The sequence below is a fragment of the Zootoca vivipara genome, chromosome 7 (genome assembly GCF_965207765.1).
Source record: "Zootoca vivipara chromosome 7, rZooViv2.hap1.1, whole genome shotgun sequence".
Taxonomy (NCBI): domain Eukaryota; kingdom Metazoa; phylum Chordata; class Lepidosauria; order Squamata; family Lacertidae; genus Zootoca; species Zootoca vivipara.
The window spans coordinates 74,468,504-74,485,612 of NC_142590.1; the positions used below are offsets into that span (position 1 = coordinate 74,468,504).

Sequence of the window (17,109 nt, forward strand, 5' to 3'; positions counted from 1 at the left end):
GGGAACCCTTGGCTTGGATCAATGAAACAGTGCGTCATTTTTCTCTAACTTGTAATCATCCATAAATTATAGCAGCCCATGCATGAAGCAGTGAGTGGAGTAATGCAATAATTGATGGGATTCTAGATTGTGTTTTAAGTCTTTTTTAAATGTCTCTATCTATCTATCTATCTATCTATCTATCTATCTATCTATCTATCTATCTATCTATCTCATGGTGCATCCAGAGTGTTTGCTGAGTTTGTTTGCATGCCAAACATACAGTTTTCTATGAAATCACAATTAGAGTTGCTGAAAACCAAGAAATGGAGAAGGTTCTGGCAGAACCTGTTTTCCAGCAATGTTTGCAATTATACCGCAAATCTTTCTCCCCACCCTCTCACACACACAAAAACTATTAAGATGTCCTCAGTATTTTAGAAGAGGCTTATATTTATCTCTTCCTATCTGCTTTCTATTTTGTCTGGCAGCTGACCCAATTAAATCACACCTAACAAGATGCTTGGCACTCTCTGAACTCCTGACCTCTGGACTTCACAGCTTTTGTAAAAATCTGAGCCTTCTTAATTCCATGTATTGTTGTTGTTGTTTAGTCGTGTCCGACTCTTCGTGACCCCATGGGCCAGAGCACGCCAGGCACTCCTGTCTTCAATTCCATGTATAGCTATTGTTGAAGTTTACTTTTTTCGCAGGAGACCATTTTAGGATTTGTATTTTTCTCTGATTCTGGATAGCTTAGTGGCCTGCATAATATGCTTTTATATAGAACCGTTTTGTGATTTTTTTTTTTTAATGTTCCCTATGAAAGCAAGGTGGCACAGCCCTTTTCTCAGTCCTACCACCCTAACAGGCACGTTTGGTGGGGACATGGGAGAGGGTCTTCTTGATGGCTACTTAGAAAAGTTAGACCGGCTCCATCCTTGGTGTCCTTCCACTAGCAAGTGAAGACTTTCTTATTCCAACAGGCTTTTGGGAATTGACTGTTTTTAAGGAAAGGGGTAGTCTGTGATGCTTTTATTGTAATCATCTGTATTTTTTTAATAGAATGCTTTTGCTCTCTCTTCTGTTAATGGTTAATTGTTTTTATAATTATTGGTTCCCTCCCCCCTCCATGTTTTTACCTGTTTCTGTTTTATCTGCATACTGTCTAGAGTCCCTGCCAGGGAAAAAAGGTGGGGTATAAATAAATGTAATAATAATGGAAAGTTTTTTATTATTGTTATCTGTTGTTTGCCAACACACTGCATCAGATAGTAGTCCTCATATTATTAGAGTTAAAAGGGGTGAAGGTAATCTTTTTTTAAAAAAAAACACAACTAACTAAAGTGTCCAGTTTTTCATTAATTTTGACAGGGCAATGATTAAAACTATATCTTCTCTTATGCTGAGAAGTGATGTGAACAAGTTACCTGCACACACTGAAATATTGAGACTGGGTGTATAAGGAAGCAGTTGCTTGACCATGTATCTAAACTCGACACTTCCAGGGGCAAGAAATCACTGCTTCTGTGAATGGTTGCCATGAAACTTTAAGCTTTATACAAATGATTTTCACAATTTGTCCCTAGTGTTCACTGTTTTCTCCCTATATCCATGAATACCTACCGGTAACTGCTAGGACAATACTTCGTATATCTGGTGAAATGGGCTCTAGTAGTCCACCAAAGCTTATGCCACAAACGTGTTATTATTTAAAATACCGTAAGTTTGATCAAAGTTTATAGAGAGTAGGTGATTTTCAGAAACTTCAGCTTTGGTTTTTGGCAATCCTTTTGCCCCACACAGCTAATAATACAATACATCGCAGTGTGTGGTTTGTTTAGGGACCTTAGATTCTTCATTTTAAATAGAACTACATGTCACTTCTGGACATTTTGGTATCCACAGGCTGAAGTGTCCCATTCCCAAAAGCAGACTCATTTATTTAAAAAGCTAGAATTCTTCATGGCTATTGGACTGTTGGTGACAGGGTGAACTCACGTTGCTCTGTCCCTGCTCCTGCCAACCTAGCAGTTCGAAAGCACGCCACTGCAAGTAGATAAATAGGTACACTGCAGCAGGAAAATAAACAGTGTTTCCGTGCACTCTGGTTTCTGTCACAGGGTTCCGTTGTGGTTTAGTCATGCTGGTCACATAATCCGGAAGGCTGTCTGTGGACAAATGCGAGCTCCCTCTGCCTGAAAGCGAGATGAGCGCTGCAACCCCATAGTTGCCTTTGACTGGACTTAACCATCCAGGGGTCCTTTACCTTTTTACCTTACCAACAATTGCCTGATCTTCTCAGAAGGCCTTGTCAAAGGAGGGAAACTCTAGAAAACAAAGTGATGTTTTTATGTGACAAATATTTTTCTATACATGGTGTGTGTGTGTGTGTGTGTGTGTGTGTGTGTGTGTATGTATGTATGTATGTCATTGGCAGCTGCAGAAACTCAGCTGCATCCTTACAATATTTTTGTGTTTTTCTTTCCAGGCTGGTCACTGGAAGTGGTGGAACTGTGTAAGAAGTATCAGAATGATACAGTGGTTGCTATAGACTTAGCTGGCGATGAGTTGATAAATGCTGAGACTTACCCAGATCATCGGAAGGCTTATGAGGTTTGTTCAGATGATATGAGTAAGGAGCCGAAAGAACAGGATTGGGGGGAGTTGGGTAGTTCAAAACCCTCAGTGCCTGCCTTACATGTAATCTGAGAAGAACAGCATATAAGACTCCCATTCCAGTGTTTTATTATCATGCACTCATGTAAAACTTGCTGCATCTTTTTATTAAAATGGGACTGGTCTACAGGTATGAGAACCTAATCCCAACTGCTAGCAAACCTTCATTCAGTCACAGACTGAGACTAGAGATAAGAAATGTCTGGCTAAAGCTTTCCAAATAGAAGATTGATGTAGTTACTCCTCTCTGTAGATTCACCCAGGTATAAATCAATATGCTTTCGCTGGATTTTTTTTATCAACCATGTGAACAGTTATACATGGGGTAGAGTTTTGCAGGTGCTCCACCAGTTTTAGCCAATGACTCTTGGGTGCCACCGACTGATGCTAAGCTCTTCTATGAAAGACTTAATGGGGGTGAGTGAAATACATTTTCCTCCAGGCGAAAAGCTTGTCCACGCTTACCTTTTGCCCTTTCTAGGCACAGATCCAGGCTTAAAACCTTTCTCCGAGCATTTCTCACTGCCCCCCAACCTGCACAGCTTCCCCTGTGAAACTTGTTCTTTAGCATGTCAATTCAGGTTTTGCCGTTTCCTCCGATTAAGATTTAAAGTGCGGGTTTTTGCAGGGGAAACTGTGTGTGTGTGTGTGTGTGTGTGTGTGTGTGTGTGTGTGCGCTCAGACATGAAATTTTAAAGCACAGACCATGCCTGGAAAGAGTGGAGGAAAGGTGCTAGAACACATAAAAGTGGGAAGGAGGTAGGGAAGGAAATTTACTTCTGCTAGGATTATTGTTACTTTCAGTTACAATAAAGTAATTCCACCAGCATTTGAAGACATGCCCAAGAACTTTCAACCAGTCTCCTGTTTTAATCTCCAAGGAGCTTTATTGCATAGTTTAATTCCACATGTTTATGTTTTAATGGAATTGTTTTATTGTGTATTTTAACAATGCCGTGTAATTGTGTTTTTTATTGGTTTTTTTATATTTTGTAAACCTCTTTGAATAATAATAATAATAATAATAATAATTTATTATTTATACCCCGCCCATCTGGCCGGGTTCCCCCAGCCACTCTGGGCGGCTTCCAACAAAACAGAAATTCTAAAATACAGAAATCCATCACACATTAAAAGCTTCCCTAAACAGGGCTGCCTTGAGATGCCTTCTAAAGGTCTGGTAATTGTTGTTCTCTTTGACCTCTAGTCAAAGCCTATTTTGGCATTAAGTGGTATTTTACTACACATTTTATCATGATTGTTGTGAAGCAAAAAGTGACAATCTTTAGCTTTGCATGTATTTTAATAAAATAATAAATCTCCCTCTTCGGGAGAAATACCAATTTTAAGCAGATTTTTCTATTGTGCATATTCCAGTTTTTAGCAGCTCTGCTTAGACTATAGCCAAAGAAAGATAAGGTAGCAAATGCTACCTTAAGAAATTCTATGGATCTCTAGCATTTGCCAGTCAGTTTTTATTCTCTTCCTTGTGTTTCCTTTTATTTAGGAAGCTGAAAGATGTGGCATTCATCGAACTGTTCATGCTGGTGAGGTTGGTTCACCCAAGGTTGTCAAGGAGGTAAGAAGTTGTACTGCAGAACAAAAAAAAGGATGTTGTGTCATTGGAAAAGCTGACAATTGACACTGAATATACAGTAAACCGTAGAATGTACGATCTGAACCATGGGGCAGAGAGAGGAAGGAGAGCTCTGTTGTGACTGATAGGTCAAGTTTGTTATCAGAGGGAACAATTTTACCTAGACTCTCCATTTCCAGCGTCTTGAAGGTGGAAAGTGAATCCTATTTAGTTCTTTCTCCCTTCCATTCAACTTTAAAGGTGCCTAGTTCAAAAATTGCTAGACCAATTTGTGTGCAATTTTGATACTTTTACCTAGGGCTACCTCTCACATCTGCAATTTTCAGACCACAGGATGCTAATTCCTCTCTCTTTTTTTACACACACACACACACACACACAAACTGTAAGGGCTGCCCTTGCAAGAAGACTGCTGCAGCTATCCTTCTGAAATTTGGTGGGATTTGTCTCTGCACAAGGAGCAAATATGCATGTACATTGAATATAATTCTTACAAAAAATCAAAACAGTTATAAACTGTTCCTTTTAAAAAACCAACCACCATAGTGTGGTGTAATTTCACAGGAGTAATCCACTCAGGAGAGGCAAACAGAGATGCACCCACTTCTTTAAAAAGAAAAAAAAAGTTATACCAGGTGTTTTATTTCTGTCTTCCACCCATCTCTCTAATTTGATTGTGATTTGAGTGCAAACTACATAGCTTACTTTTTCAGGTAAGAAAACTATTGCTATTTGCAAAAGACAGCGCATTGGAGATCATAAAGAGAGGAAGGAACGTGTGAGCCCAATGCTTGTTCATGTAATAACAAACTAAATCATACTCTCCCACTTTTTTAGTGTTTGTTTTTTTTTTGGTATTACAATTCAAGGGTTTGGGGGTCTCCAGAAGGTCTGTGCCATACGTAGCATGACTGTGTTTCTAAATAAGCTTTTAGCAGATTGTGGTAAGTATACCTTATATAATAGGAGTAATAGCTCGAAACAATTTATAGAGCTGCTCTCACTTTAATGCTGTGGGCTGTAGTTATCGTGAACTGCGTAATAGAGAGTAACCTATTTAGCAAAAAGTTGATTCTATGTTCCCACCCCCACCCTCCAACCCCGTCTTTCATTATAGGCAGTCAACATCCTAAAGGCAGAGCGAATTGGTCATGGCTACCATGTCTTGGAAGATGAAAGCCTATATAAACAGCTGTTGAAAGAAAATATACATTTTGAGGTAATGGAATGTCTTTCAAGTCTCCATCTCTGTTACATGAACCAGATAATAGCTGCAGTTGATATTAACAGAGGAAGCTGCCTTGTATCAAGGCACACCATTAGTCCATCTAGCTCAGTATTGTCTCCCTTCACTGATAGCCACTGCCCAGCATTTCTAAATTATGAACATAAGCATTTTAAAGGGTATGTGTACTAATTCTGTTTTGTTTTTTTCTATAAATATACAGATCTGCCCTTGGTCTAGTCACCTCACTAGTGCATGCCAAACCGGCTTCAGTAATCATCCATTAGTAAGGTAAGGATTTGGGTTGGGTATGTGTTTTTTTTAACTTCAGAGTAATCATGCTACATTTAATTCAATTATTTTGACATTACTTCTCACTTATTGGATCAAAATCACTACCCAGTTACCAGCTCAAATCCTAATATTGAGGTGAGCCATGAGGTTTAAGCCTCCCAGTTTGCCATCTGTCAGAGGTTGTTGCGGCTACTCTCGAGTAACGACTCTGCACCTGCTTGTATTTAAACAATCTTTATTGGTGCACTCTATGTACAGTGTAACGTGGTGTCAGCAAACATGTCTTCTCAGTCCGATGCGGAATCCGGGACTGCCCCCCTGCGCCCCCTTTTCCAACATAAAAGGCGCGGGACGGACAGTCTCCCCCCTTTCCGTATTTTCCTTAATTCCGGAACTGGGGGCAAAGGTCTGCGCTCCATGTTTTCCCTTTCCCCCCTTCTCTCCTCCCTCCGTTCCTGGCTATGGGGCTCATGCTCTCCCAGGCTGTCAGAGCCCCGGTCCCCTCTTCCTATTTCCTGCCTTGCCTCTGCCGAGTCTGCGCTCTCATGACTACTAGTCGATGAGCTGCTCCTGATTAGAGGAGGGGGTTCCCTGTACTCCCTCTTACACCATCTAATAATAATAATAATAATTTTATTATTTATACACCGCCCATCTGGCTGGGTTTCTCCAGCTGCTCTGGGTGGCATATATAGCAACATAATAAAACATCTAGGATTTAAAACTTTCTGATACAGGGCTACTTTCAGAAGTCTTCTAAAAGTTGTGTAGTTCTTTATCTCCTTGACATCTGAAGAGTGTTCCACAGGGAGGGCGCCACTTCTTAGAAAGCCGTCTGCCTTCTAGAGCATTCAGTTAGCACTTTATCTAATTTGTCTTTTCTATAACAAAGAAAAGTAATACGACAGGAAAATACTCAACAATATATATTGGATCTTAGATTATTATTAAAATCTGAGAAAACTTAATATGATTTGATATATGATAAAACATTTATTACTGATTTCACCCCTGTGATATTGTATGCCAATCACTTGAAATGTGTTGTATCATGTCACATTATTGTACAGTGAAAAATAAATAAAAAGTATATTTGGTGTTTGACTGTAGTTTAATGGAAATTGCCTATGAGGTTCAATACAAGTGGGATAGAAAACAGGCTTCACTATATTTTTTCCCATGAGGAAAATGCAAATTATACTCTAAAAAAACCCTGATGTTCTTTCAATTCTGTTTTTTTTCAGGTTTATGAAAGATGAAGCAAATTATTCCTTGAACACAGATGATCCACTCATTTTCAACTCCACAATTCACACGGACTACAAAATAGCTCACAATTGCATGGGCTTCACTGAGGAAGAATTCAAGAGGATGGTAAATTGGTTTCGGTTTTTCGCATTGGTTGTGCTTGATCCTAAACCTCTTTGCTTTGAAAGAATAGCTTACTTCCAAGAAAGCTGTGCTTCGATCTGCAGCCAAAGTAAATATTCTCAAAGTTACTTCTCCAAAACAGAGATGGCCTTATGGGAGCTCACCATGGTGGGCATAGAACCACATCTACAGCCTGTCCATTTCTGTGAATTGTACCCCACATCTGCACCACATCACAACTCTAGATTGTAGAGGTATGGTGAGATTCTTACTGCCATATAGACAGGCGCAGTAGATAGTCAGCTCGCCACATAATTATAAGACCATTGCAGAAAGGTTACTGCTTTGTAAATGGACATCTTAATTCACAATCTGTATCTGCATATGTTCACAAACTTTGTCATTGTGTGATAATATTAATAATAATAATAATAATAATAATAATTTATTATTTATACCCCGCCCATCTGGCTGGGTTTCCCAGCCACTCTGGGCGGCTTCCATCAGAAAAATGAAATAAAAGAATCTATTAAACATTAAAAGCCTCCCTAAACAGGGCTGCCTTCAGATGTCTTCTAAAAATCTGGTAGCTATTTTTCTCTTTGACATCTGATGGGAGGGCGTTCCACAGGGCGGGCGCCACCACCGAGAAGGCCCTCTGCCTGGTTCCCTGCAACTTGGCTTCTCGCAACGAGGGAACCGCCAGAAGGCCCTCGGTACTGGACCTCAGTGTCCGGGCAGAACGATGGGGGTGGAGACGCTCCTTCAGGTATACTGGACCGAGGCCATTTAGGGCTTTAAAGGTCAGCACCAACACTTTGAATTGTGCTCGGAAACTTACTGGGGGCCAATGTAGATCTATCAAGACCGGTGTTATGTGGTCTCGGCGGCCGCTCCCAGTCACCAGTCTAGCTGTTGCATTCTGGATTAGTTGTAGTTTCCGGGTCACCTTCAAAGGTAGCCCCACGTAGAGCACATTGCAGTAGTCCAAGCGGGAGATAACTAGAGCATGCACCACTCTGGCGAGACAGTCTGCAGGCAGGTAGGGTCTCAGCCTGTGTACCAGATGGAGCTGATAGACAGCTGCCCTGGACACAGAATTGACCTGCGCCTCCATGGACAGCGGTGAGTCCAAAATGACTCCCAGGCTGCGCACCTGGTCCTTCAGGGACACAGTAACCCCATTCAGGACCAGGGAGTCCTCCACACCTGCCCACCTCCTGTCCCCCACAAACGGTACTTCTGTCTTGTCAGGATTCAACCTCAATCTGTTAGCTGCCATCCATCCTCCAACCGCCTCCAGGCACTGACACAGGACCTTCACCGCCTTCACTGGATCTGATTTGAAAGAGAGATTAGAGCTGGGTGTCATCCGCATACTGATGAACACCCAGCCCAAACCCCCTGATGATCTCTCCCAGCGGCTGCATGTAGATGTTAAAAAGCATGGGGGAGAGGACAGAACCCTGAGGCACCCCACAAGCGAGAGCCCAGGGGTCCGAACACTCATTCCCCACCACCACTTTCTGAACACGGCCCAGGAAGAATGAGCGGAACCACTGCATGACAGTAAGGCACTGTAAGACACTGATGCACTTCAACCCATGCCCTGACTGATAGATTTAGCGCCTTACTTCAGATAATAAAGTAAACATTAAGGAGTTGTTGAGAGGAGTAATTATATATAAACTCATTCGAGTGCTTATTACAGGACACAGTGTCCTTTATTGCAGCCATTGTCCTCCCCACTTCATAGCTGGCAATCTTGAAACCATTTTTAGCTGAATTTCTACTTACCCACCCATTCAGCCCTTTCTTCCTTCTTCTCCAGAACTGTCAGTTCTTTGCTTAGTTGAAATGGGTACATATCTGCCCATTCACCCCAAGAGCCTTGTTGACTTGGTATGTAGGAGCATGGATATAATTGTTTATTTTAAACACTGTGCCCATAAATAGGAAAAAAGCATGTGGATATGCAGAAAATATATCAGGGTTTGGCTTAAATGAAAACAAAGGCACAAGGCATACAAATGGCGAAAAATTCTCAATTTCACTACAAGCCAGGAAAAACAATCTCTATTTACAATCTCTCTGGAGAAATGTTGACTCATCCTGGCAGGCACATTACATGTCAGGAGGAAAGAGAGTGCCGAGTCACCACATTGTTTAGCCAACAAGCCAGCATATGACATGTTATTTATATAGCAGCACTACCAACATATGGTATCAACATATATGGCACTTTACAAAACATGAGGTGATATGATCTTGCTTCCAGAGATCAGCAGTTAAACTGCTTCTGGAAGTCCAAACAAAGAACCATCTATTGCTTGCACTGCTGCGCTCTCAGAGCAGTATTTTAGTTTTGAACAATAAGCCCACAAGGCTCCAACTTTCGTGCATCACCGTGGTTTTCTGGCAGTGGTTCACACCAGCCTGACATGGTAAGGAGTTTTGGGGGAAGAAGGCCACTAACATAGGGCAGCTCATTGTGTAGTCTGCTTCTCTCGCCTACGGAGACTAACCAGGAGATGTGGCAGGTACCACCTGGCCCTTTAAAGAGGTTGAAAAGTGATCCTTTACCGCTAAGGGTCCTCCGGAGACTAACCAGGAGATGTGGCAGGTACCACCTGGCCCTTTAAAGAGGTTGAAAAGTGATCCTTTACCGCTAAGGGTCCTCCCATGAGGACAGGTTGGGAGTCCACTTTGTCTGTGATCCCTGCATAATGCCCCAGACCAGAAGTTGTTTTGACACAGACAGTAATATGAGAACAAAAGAGAAGTATAAACCTTTGTAGCTGTAATGAGGAAGGTAAAAAACTCAGAACCCTAACACTGGCAACTGAGACATAGCACATAGCATAGGAATGAGCAGCAAAGGCATAAAATTGGGCAGGCAATGAAAACATTTGTTTGAATTTTAATAGGTTCTTAATTTATAGGCCAATGCATTTCCCCCATCCCATCAGGGAGCAGGGCTGTACTGCTTTGTCGGACAGCTTTCCCCTGCCACAGCCCCAACATCCGTATATTAGGCATGGACAACTGAAGGGAGAGAACCATGTGGATTTCTGCACACTTAGGTTTCCCTGGGAGCTGGATCCCCCTTTTGGTGGCGGTGATGGTGGGCCACTGGAATGAGAAATGGGCCAAGTGCTTTGATTTTCCCACCAAGAACCTCTCTAATTTCTAATACTCCATGCCTTGAGTGTGATCATGATTAAGGAAGCTTTGTAGTAGCAGTAGAAAAATCTAGTAATAATAATTTGCATGAGGTCTCTACTTAAAAGTTCTGTGGCAGGAGCAGCACTGGGAAAATGCTGCCTTTGATTCCATAGAGCCTCCACTAGTCCTGATGGACAGATAGATCATTGCTCTCACTTAGCATAAGGTGGTGTTGCATCAACTGATCACCAGATCTCTGGAATATGACTGTGTGTGCATCTTAAAGTGTTCCACTTTGCATGTCTAATCAGGAGTAGCAAGACTTAATCCCAGCTAAGTGATCAAAGCCTAAAGACTGTTTTTAAAAGGCTGTCATTTCCCAACTTAACAAAAAGCTGAAAATGTAGGGTTGGAAACTGCATCCATTACTTTCACTTAGACTTGGCTAGTAATGCATACTAAGACACTAGCAGAATATTATACTTGCTGAGCTTCACTTCTATGTTTGTTCCAATTTTCGCAGAACATAAATGCTGCCAAGTCTAGCTTCTTGCCAGAGAAAGAAAAAAAGGAGCTTCTCTACAAGCTGTATGAAGCCTATGGGATGGTACAAAGCACAGAGTTCTGATCCATATGATGCCATCTACTCGTGACCTCTTTTCCTGACAACTTCATGGTAGTCGGAGACCTCCATTTTGTTTCTTTGAAGACAACGCACAAACTTAGTACTGTGTTACTATCTTTACTATTACCATCCACAGTGGGGCATACAGTATATATAAAGAACAGTATTCCTACAATGTTTGTGTTATATCTGCCTAGAGCACCCAGATCCCATAAATAAGATGGGTGCTATGAGTTTACATGAGTTTTTATAGGCTGGAGATAATAATCTTTTCATAGACTTGAAAGTTTGGAGGAGGGGTTGCTTCTTGTAATGGCTGAATTTACCTCTGTTTACCAAAGTGGAAGCAGGTTTTAGAGACTGTATTAATTCCAGGACCTAGTTGACCAGAAGCAACAGAGAGACAAAAGAATGTGTATATACAATGGGAAGCAAAGCATCTCTCAAACCATTTTCCTCTCTCTTGAAAGCTATAACTTATCTCTGGCCTTACTGAAATTTCTCTGTAATTTGTGTTCTGTATGCCCATACACTTGAAACAGAGAGAATCACAACTGAGTTTTTTTTCAGATGTTTAACATCTTTTAGTGGGGAATCTCACTTTATCCCTGGTTTTCTGATAGTTTGACACAGTCATTGGCTGGGTTTATTCCTTCCTTGATTCTGCTTGGCCTTAATACCAACTTAATACTTATTTAAATGTCATCAAATTCTTTGGAGCTAATACTTAAAGAATAGTGGTTCTGATCCAAGGATTGTTGAGTGCACCTGGAAGATAACAGTTCCTACCTATATTTCAAGAATGCTAGGAGCATGCATCACTATCCAGAAGACAGTGTTAATGGTGATCACCTTGAATGACTCTTCTGAGTCATATGCATCTGATCTGTGCATATAGGTCCCAATATAGCAAGGGATCACTTCCGAATTGGGGCAAATGACTGTAGTCCAGATTCAGCATCTTGCCTTTCCCCAAATCAGACTTGTCCAAGATGTCTTAAGCTGTGTATGTTCAAAGAACAACACAGCACTTTTTAAAAGATTGATTTGCAAAAGAAGCAAACTCCTTTATTCCAGTACACTTGCTGAGACAGCTGCTTCATCTGCTACCTGCAATATTGGAACTGCTGCTCTTTTTAACTGGCAGTTTTGACTAAGCTGTGTTTTATGTTTTTTCCTTGTCTGTTACCAACAGTATGGTAAATTTAGCTAATGGTGCTAAGTTATCTGGTAGGTTCTCAACAGCATGGTACACAAACCAGTTAGTCTGAACTTCTGGAATTGAACTTCATGGTATTTTGATTCACGCCACCCCCACCTCCAATCCATGGGACTGATTTGACTTATGCAAATACTTTGGTTTAACCAAGTTATGGTCAGTTTGTAAGTAAATACCTTAAAAACCACATGTCAGTGGTCTTTTGCAGAAATTAAAAATACGGTATCCAAATCAAAGTAATACTGCATCATTACCATGCCAGGATGCCTCATCTCACATACATTTGTGGGATTTCTTCTAGTGATTATAATATTCTATTTTGCATCTTTTAGAAATACTCATTTGTTGTGGAATCTTTTAAAAATATCCACAAAGTCTCCATGTATCTGAGCATATCCTTTTGTCCTTGTATTTCATTATAAGGAACCTGGAAGTCTTGTACTTGCAAGGATAAGACTAATGTACTATAGAATTTGTCTCCTAGACTCACAGAAATCTTCCATTCTGGAACTTGAAACTCCCAAATACATGTGCTTTGATCTGAACTTCTATTATTTCCATGAATAGAACAGAGTTCATAGAACAGGGATTTCCTGGTTCTCCCCTTTGCATATCTGTTCCTAGGGACTGGGGAGCCTTGGATGTGTTGTGAGATACGTTGTAGGGCTGCAGATGGAGGAAGGAGTTGGCAATACTTGCTCCCCTCTTACATGAACAGAGCAGCATTTAAAGTGGATCTTTTAAATTATGTAATTTTATCAGATTTCTAGAAAAGTGATCAGCATTTGTGAACCTCTAAAGATGCCTCAAGGTGCTTTTAGTAGTAGAGCATGAATAGTTTGTGCAGTGGCTCAACATATGTTAAACTACCCAGGTTTTATTTATTTTATCTTTGTGCTTCATTCATAAGGACTAGTTGTTGAGGGCACAAACAGATACTCTAGCAAAAGCACATCTACTGCAACCACAAGTTTAGCTCCCCTTCCATAATGTCTAATAGAACTTACTGATTTCATCACGACACAACCTTGTTTCTGTCTCCTTCCAAGTGGCAGCCAACAACATGAAGTGGCGTGACATCAGAATGCAGGTGAGTTCTTCTAGATGTCATGGACAGGAGGGTGGTGCCTAAAGCCTCAGCTACCATTTTCAGTAACAGCTGTGCGCTTGATATAAATCTGGCTTGGCCCAGAGACACATGTCTTCAACCACACAAAGTGAATTCACACAATCGTTGTTTTTTCTATCGACAGAGCAGGATTTCTTAGTTTAACATTTCTGGACTGAAGTACTTGTGAACATGGCTGGCGCACAATCCGAATGTATATTAAACTGTTCACAACAAATGGAGGCCTATTGTAGGCTTCTACCCTGAGCTGAAAATGAGACTTGAGGCCCTTTATAAAATGAACATATCTTTATGCTTTTTTAAAAAATGAAAAAAAATCTATATCAAGGAGCTGGACTTGCTTTAAACACTGTTTCTTTGTGAACAGAAAGCTCTTCACAGAGCCTTTTGTCTGTTCAAGCTTATCACCAAGTAGCTCTTGACATTGCTGGGACTAGTGGTCCTTTTCTGTCTTAAGTGTGGCCATGAAGTATTAGTTTTGTAGGACATAGGAATGACACACATCTTTGCTTTCATCACAATGCAAGCAGGGCTTATTCCTATCAGGTGTATCTAGCACCAGAGATAACAAGTGGTACAGTACATGCAAGCCTGAGTCTGCATGACCCAGAGCCTGTCTATCACTGTATTTCTGATGCTGTACGACTAATTCTTCTATATAATAGTGATATTGGCTTAGGTTTAAAATGTTTTTTAAAGTTCATAAACACAGCGAAGGAAATCATCCAATGCCATATTTCAGTGGTTATATAGGCTGGTATTGCAAAGCTTCAGACACCAAAAATATGCCTCTGATGAATGGCTTTGACATCACTTGGTCGCATGTGAAAAAGAGACAGCGTTGCATAGCACTTGTCTCCGAAAATAAGTTCTGAATGTAAACTATAATGTCTTATGTATAACCTGGAATATATATATAGGAATTATTTTGTTATTTTTATAATGTCAATGAAAAGTTATCCTTATAAATTTTTCTTATGTTGTTCACATCCTGAAGAACAAAGGAGAATTTTTATTTTGGTTTAATGAAATAAATTCCATTTTAACTATATGCATATGTCACTGTTGTTGCATCAGAAAAGTTTTCGAGCCCAAATCTGCAAGATGTGATTCAATTAAAAAACATAGAAATGTTGTGATTATATCTCCAAGGCAGGTATTGTCCTTTGGTGGAGCAAGGGGATGGAGGGATGTCTAGCTGGACTTCACCTGGACTGCAGTAGCTATGGAACCTATGAGTTGGATGAGCAAAAATAACTAATGAAGGAGCTGTGGGCTAGACATCCACTTAGAGTGCCAATGTGTGGCTAAATAAGACAGAAGAAACGAGAACTTGTGCTATTGTTCTTCATGCTTCTCAAGGCCAAATTAGATGTGACACCCAATTACATGCATTACCCCAGCAGCTGGCTATTGCAGCTGCTTCTTTTTAAAAAATGAAATTAAAAGCTGCCTCAAGTGGCTGTGAGTTTGAGTATAGGAAAGCAACTGGGGGAGGGAAGAAAGGAAAGGGTTAAGCAGCACTGCACACACATTCTCCATGTCACTCTTCCAGAACTACAGGCTCTTGGGGAGTCTTTTTACTTAGAAACAAGATGTAGGTGGATAGCCTTGAGATTTCCAGTGAAAAGGGGTAGCATGTAATATCCTTCATAGCCTGTGTTTCTAATGAGTGCAGCCATTTCTTTCCCCCCACCCCAAAAGAATTATCCTGGGAAGATGCTATTTCATGATGTGGTATCATTTCCATGGGGCATAAACTCCCAATGGAAATGCCAGGCTGTTGGGGGCTGCCAAGCCACTGCTTGAAGCAACAGTGAAGCTTTGCTTTTTGTTTCTTTAAAAAAATAGTAATGGGCCACCTCATCTTTAAAGTAAGCTCAGTCCTGTCTTAATTTTTCTATTTTTTATTTCTATTTTTAATTTTTTGCCTGCCCCAGTCCCCAATCACTGATACCATCTAACTTTCACCAGGGAACAAAGGGTCCTATGAAAGACGAGTGGGAGATTTGGGCCAGCCTTCGTATAAGGCAACTTCCTTTGTTCCTATCCAGATTGGCCTGAAATAATCCAATCAGTTTTGGAATTTGCTTTGAATCCTTTGTCCAAAAAGGACATCAGTCAAGGGGAAACATCTTGCAAGGGGGACCAAGTGATTGCCAGTAGATAGAAGCAGATAAAACTTACCAAGAGTTTGAATGATCACTGCATCACCAAATATTCCAGCGGGTAACACAGTGCTTTGGAAGGCCAATGTAATGCAGGCCAACAGACAAGTTACAGGACTGCCTTGGAAAGTGCTGGATTCTCCATTGGAAGCTTTTAAGCAGAGGCTGGATGGTCATCCTTCATGTATACTTTAGTTGAGATTCCTGCATTGCAGGGAATTGGAACAAGATAACCCTCGAGGTCCCTTCCCGCTCTACAGTTCTATGATTCTATGAAGTCTGAAACTGAATATTCACATCTTTCTATACAGCTACATATGCAAGATCCATCAGCTTTTGGTTACCAACCTACGGTATATAGTAAGGAACTGGGAAATACTACATAACCCGGATATAATAAATGGCTTCATGACCATTCAGTGGGAAATGCCTTTGGAAAACAGAATGTTACATGATTTAAAAGAGCATGATATTTCAGTACCACTGGCAAATGCTCTTCATATGTTAACTCCCCACTGAAACTTCATGCTGAAGTAGCTTGGAACCAGCTCACAGGGGATTTGGCTAAATATAATACTTAACCCAGGCATACTTAACAGGCTAGAAGCACTATGTTTAGCATGTCTCCTGTGATATCACAGTTACTAGTGAATAACCTACTGTCCCTCTTTCCCCCCATTGTGGGTTTGCATAGGAGACTGAAACAGGAAAACTCATTTTGCTGAACAGGGTAATTGCTGTTGGTTATGTCTCAGAAAGCTCTTCCTTATTCACACCACCCTCTACGGTAACTCTTCACCCCAATTAAAGGGTAAGGAGAAAGGGCAGAGATTGGTTTCTTATTGAAAGAGGTAACACAAAGCCTCTTGGCTTTCTGGAAGGGGAAGGAGTGGCTGGCATGTTACTGAGAGAGTTTGGAATGAGTAGGCAGTTGTATTAGATGATCTAATAGACTTGAGTCTGATTTAACCATGGAAAAATTGAGGTAGATCAGGCATAGGCAAACTCGGCCCTCCAGATGTTATGGGACTACACCTCCCATGATCCCTAGCTAACAGGACCAGTGGTCAGGGATGATGGGAATTGTAGTCTGGATGGTCGAGTTTGCCTGTGTCTGAGGTAGATAGCCTGATCTGACTTCTTCAGGAAGTAAGTCTGAAGAGCTGACACAAATAGTGTTTGCAATAGATGAAGTCAATTAAAAATTAACACATCGCTGGTATCCACCCAAGTGTTTTTAAAGCATATGTGGATTGCTGATCTTCTAACAGAAATGTGTCATTTGGCCTAATGTACTAGAGGACTGGAAAGCTGCCAGTGTAACACCAATTTTACAGTGGATCTGGAGGGAAGTGGAGTGTGTGTGTGTGTGTGTGTGTGTGTGTGTGTGTGTGTGAAAAGCATTACATACCCAGTAGCTTAATGTATATTCTGGGTAAATTACTGGAAGATATGAAAGACAAAAATTATCAAGCATTTAGAAGAACGTGCCTTACTGAAGAAGAATCAGCAATGGTAAGTCCAGTCTCAGTAAACCTTTAGAATTATTTGAGTGGGTCCTTCATATGGATAGGAGTGAGCCAGTAGACATATTGTATTTGACACTCTGTACAGTTTGGGTCTTATCTCAAAAGAATGTAGAAATAATTACCTTTATA

The 17,109-nt window shown here is 40.8% G+C and overlaps 1 protein-coding gene across 1 annotated transcript in view; it reads left to right on the top strand.

Annotated features, from left to right (window-relative positions):
* ADA (adenosine deaminase) overlaps positions 1 to 14,334 on the top strand; it is a 36,837-nt gene extending 22,503 nt beyond the window's left edge. Inside the window, exons 6-11 of the mRNA XM_035122735.3 lie at positions 2,471 to 2,595; positions 4,166 to 4,237; positions 5,373 to 5,474; positions 5,704 to 5,771; positions 7,019 to 7,148; positions 10,834 to 14,334. Coding sequence (XP_034978626.1) covers positions 2,471 to 2,595; positions 4,166 to 4,237; positions 5,373 to 5,474; positions 5,704 to 5,771; positions 7,019 to 7,148; positions 10,834 to 10,938 — 602 coding nt within the window. The 3' untranslated portion in view covers positions 10,939 to 14,334. The remainder of the gene's footprint in view (positions 1 to 2,470; positions 2,596 to 4,165; positions 4,238 to 5,372; positions 5,475 to 5,703; positions 5,772 to 7,018; positions 7,149 to 10,833) is intronic.
* The last annotated feature ends 2,775 nt before the right edge of the window (positions 14,335 to 17,109 follow it).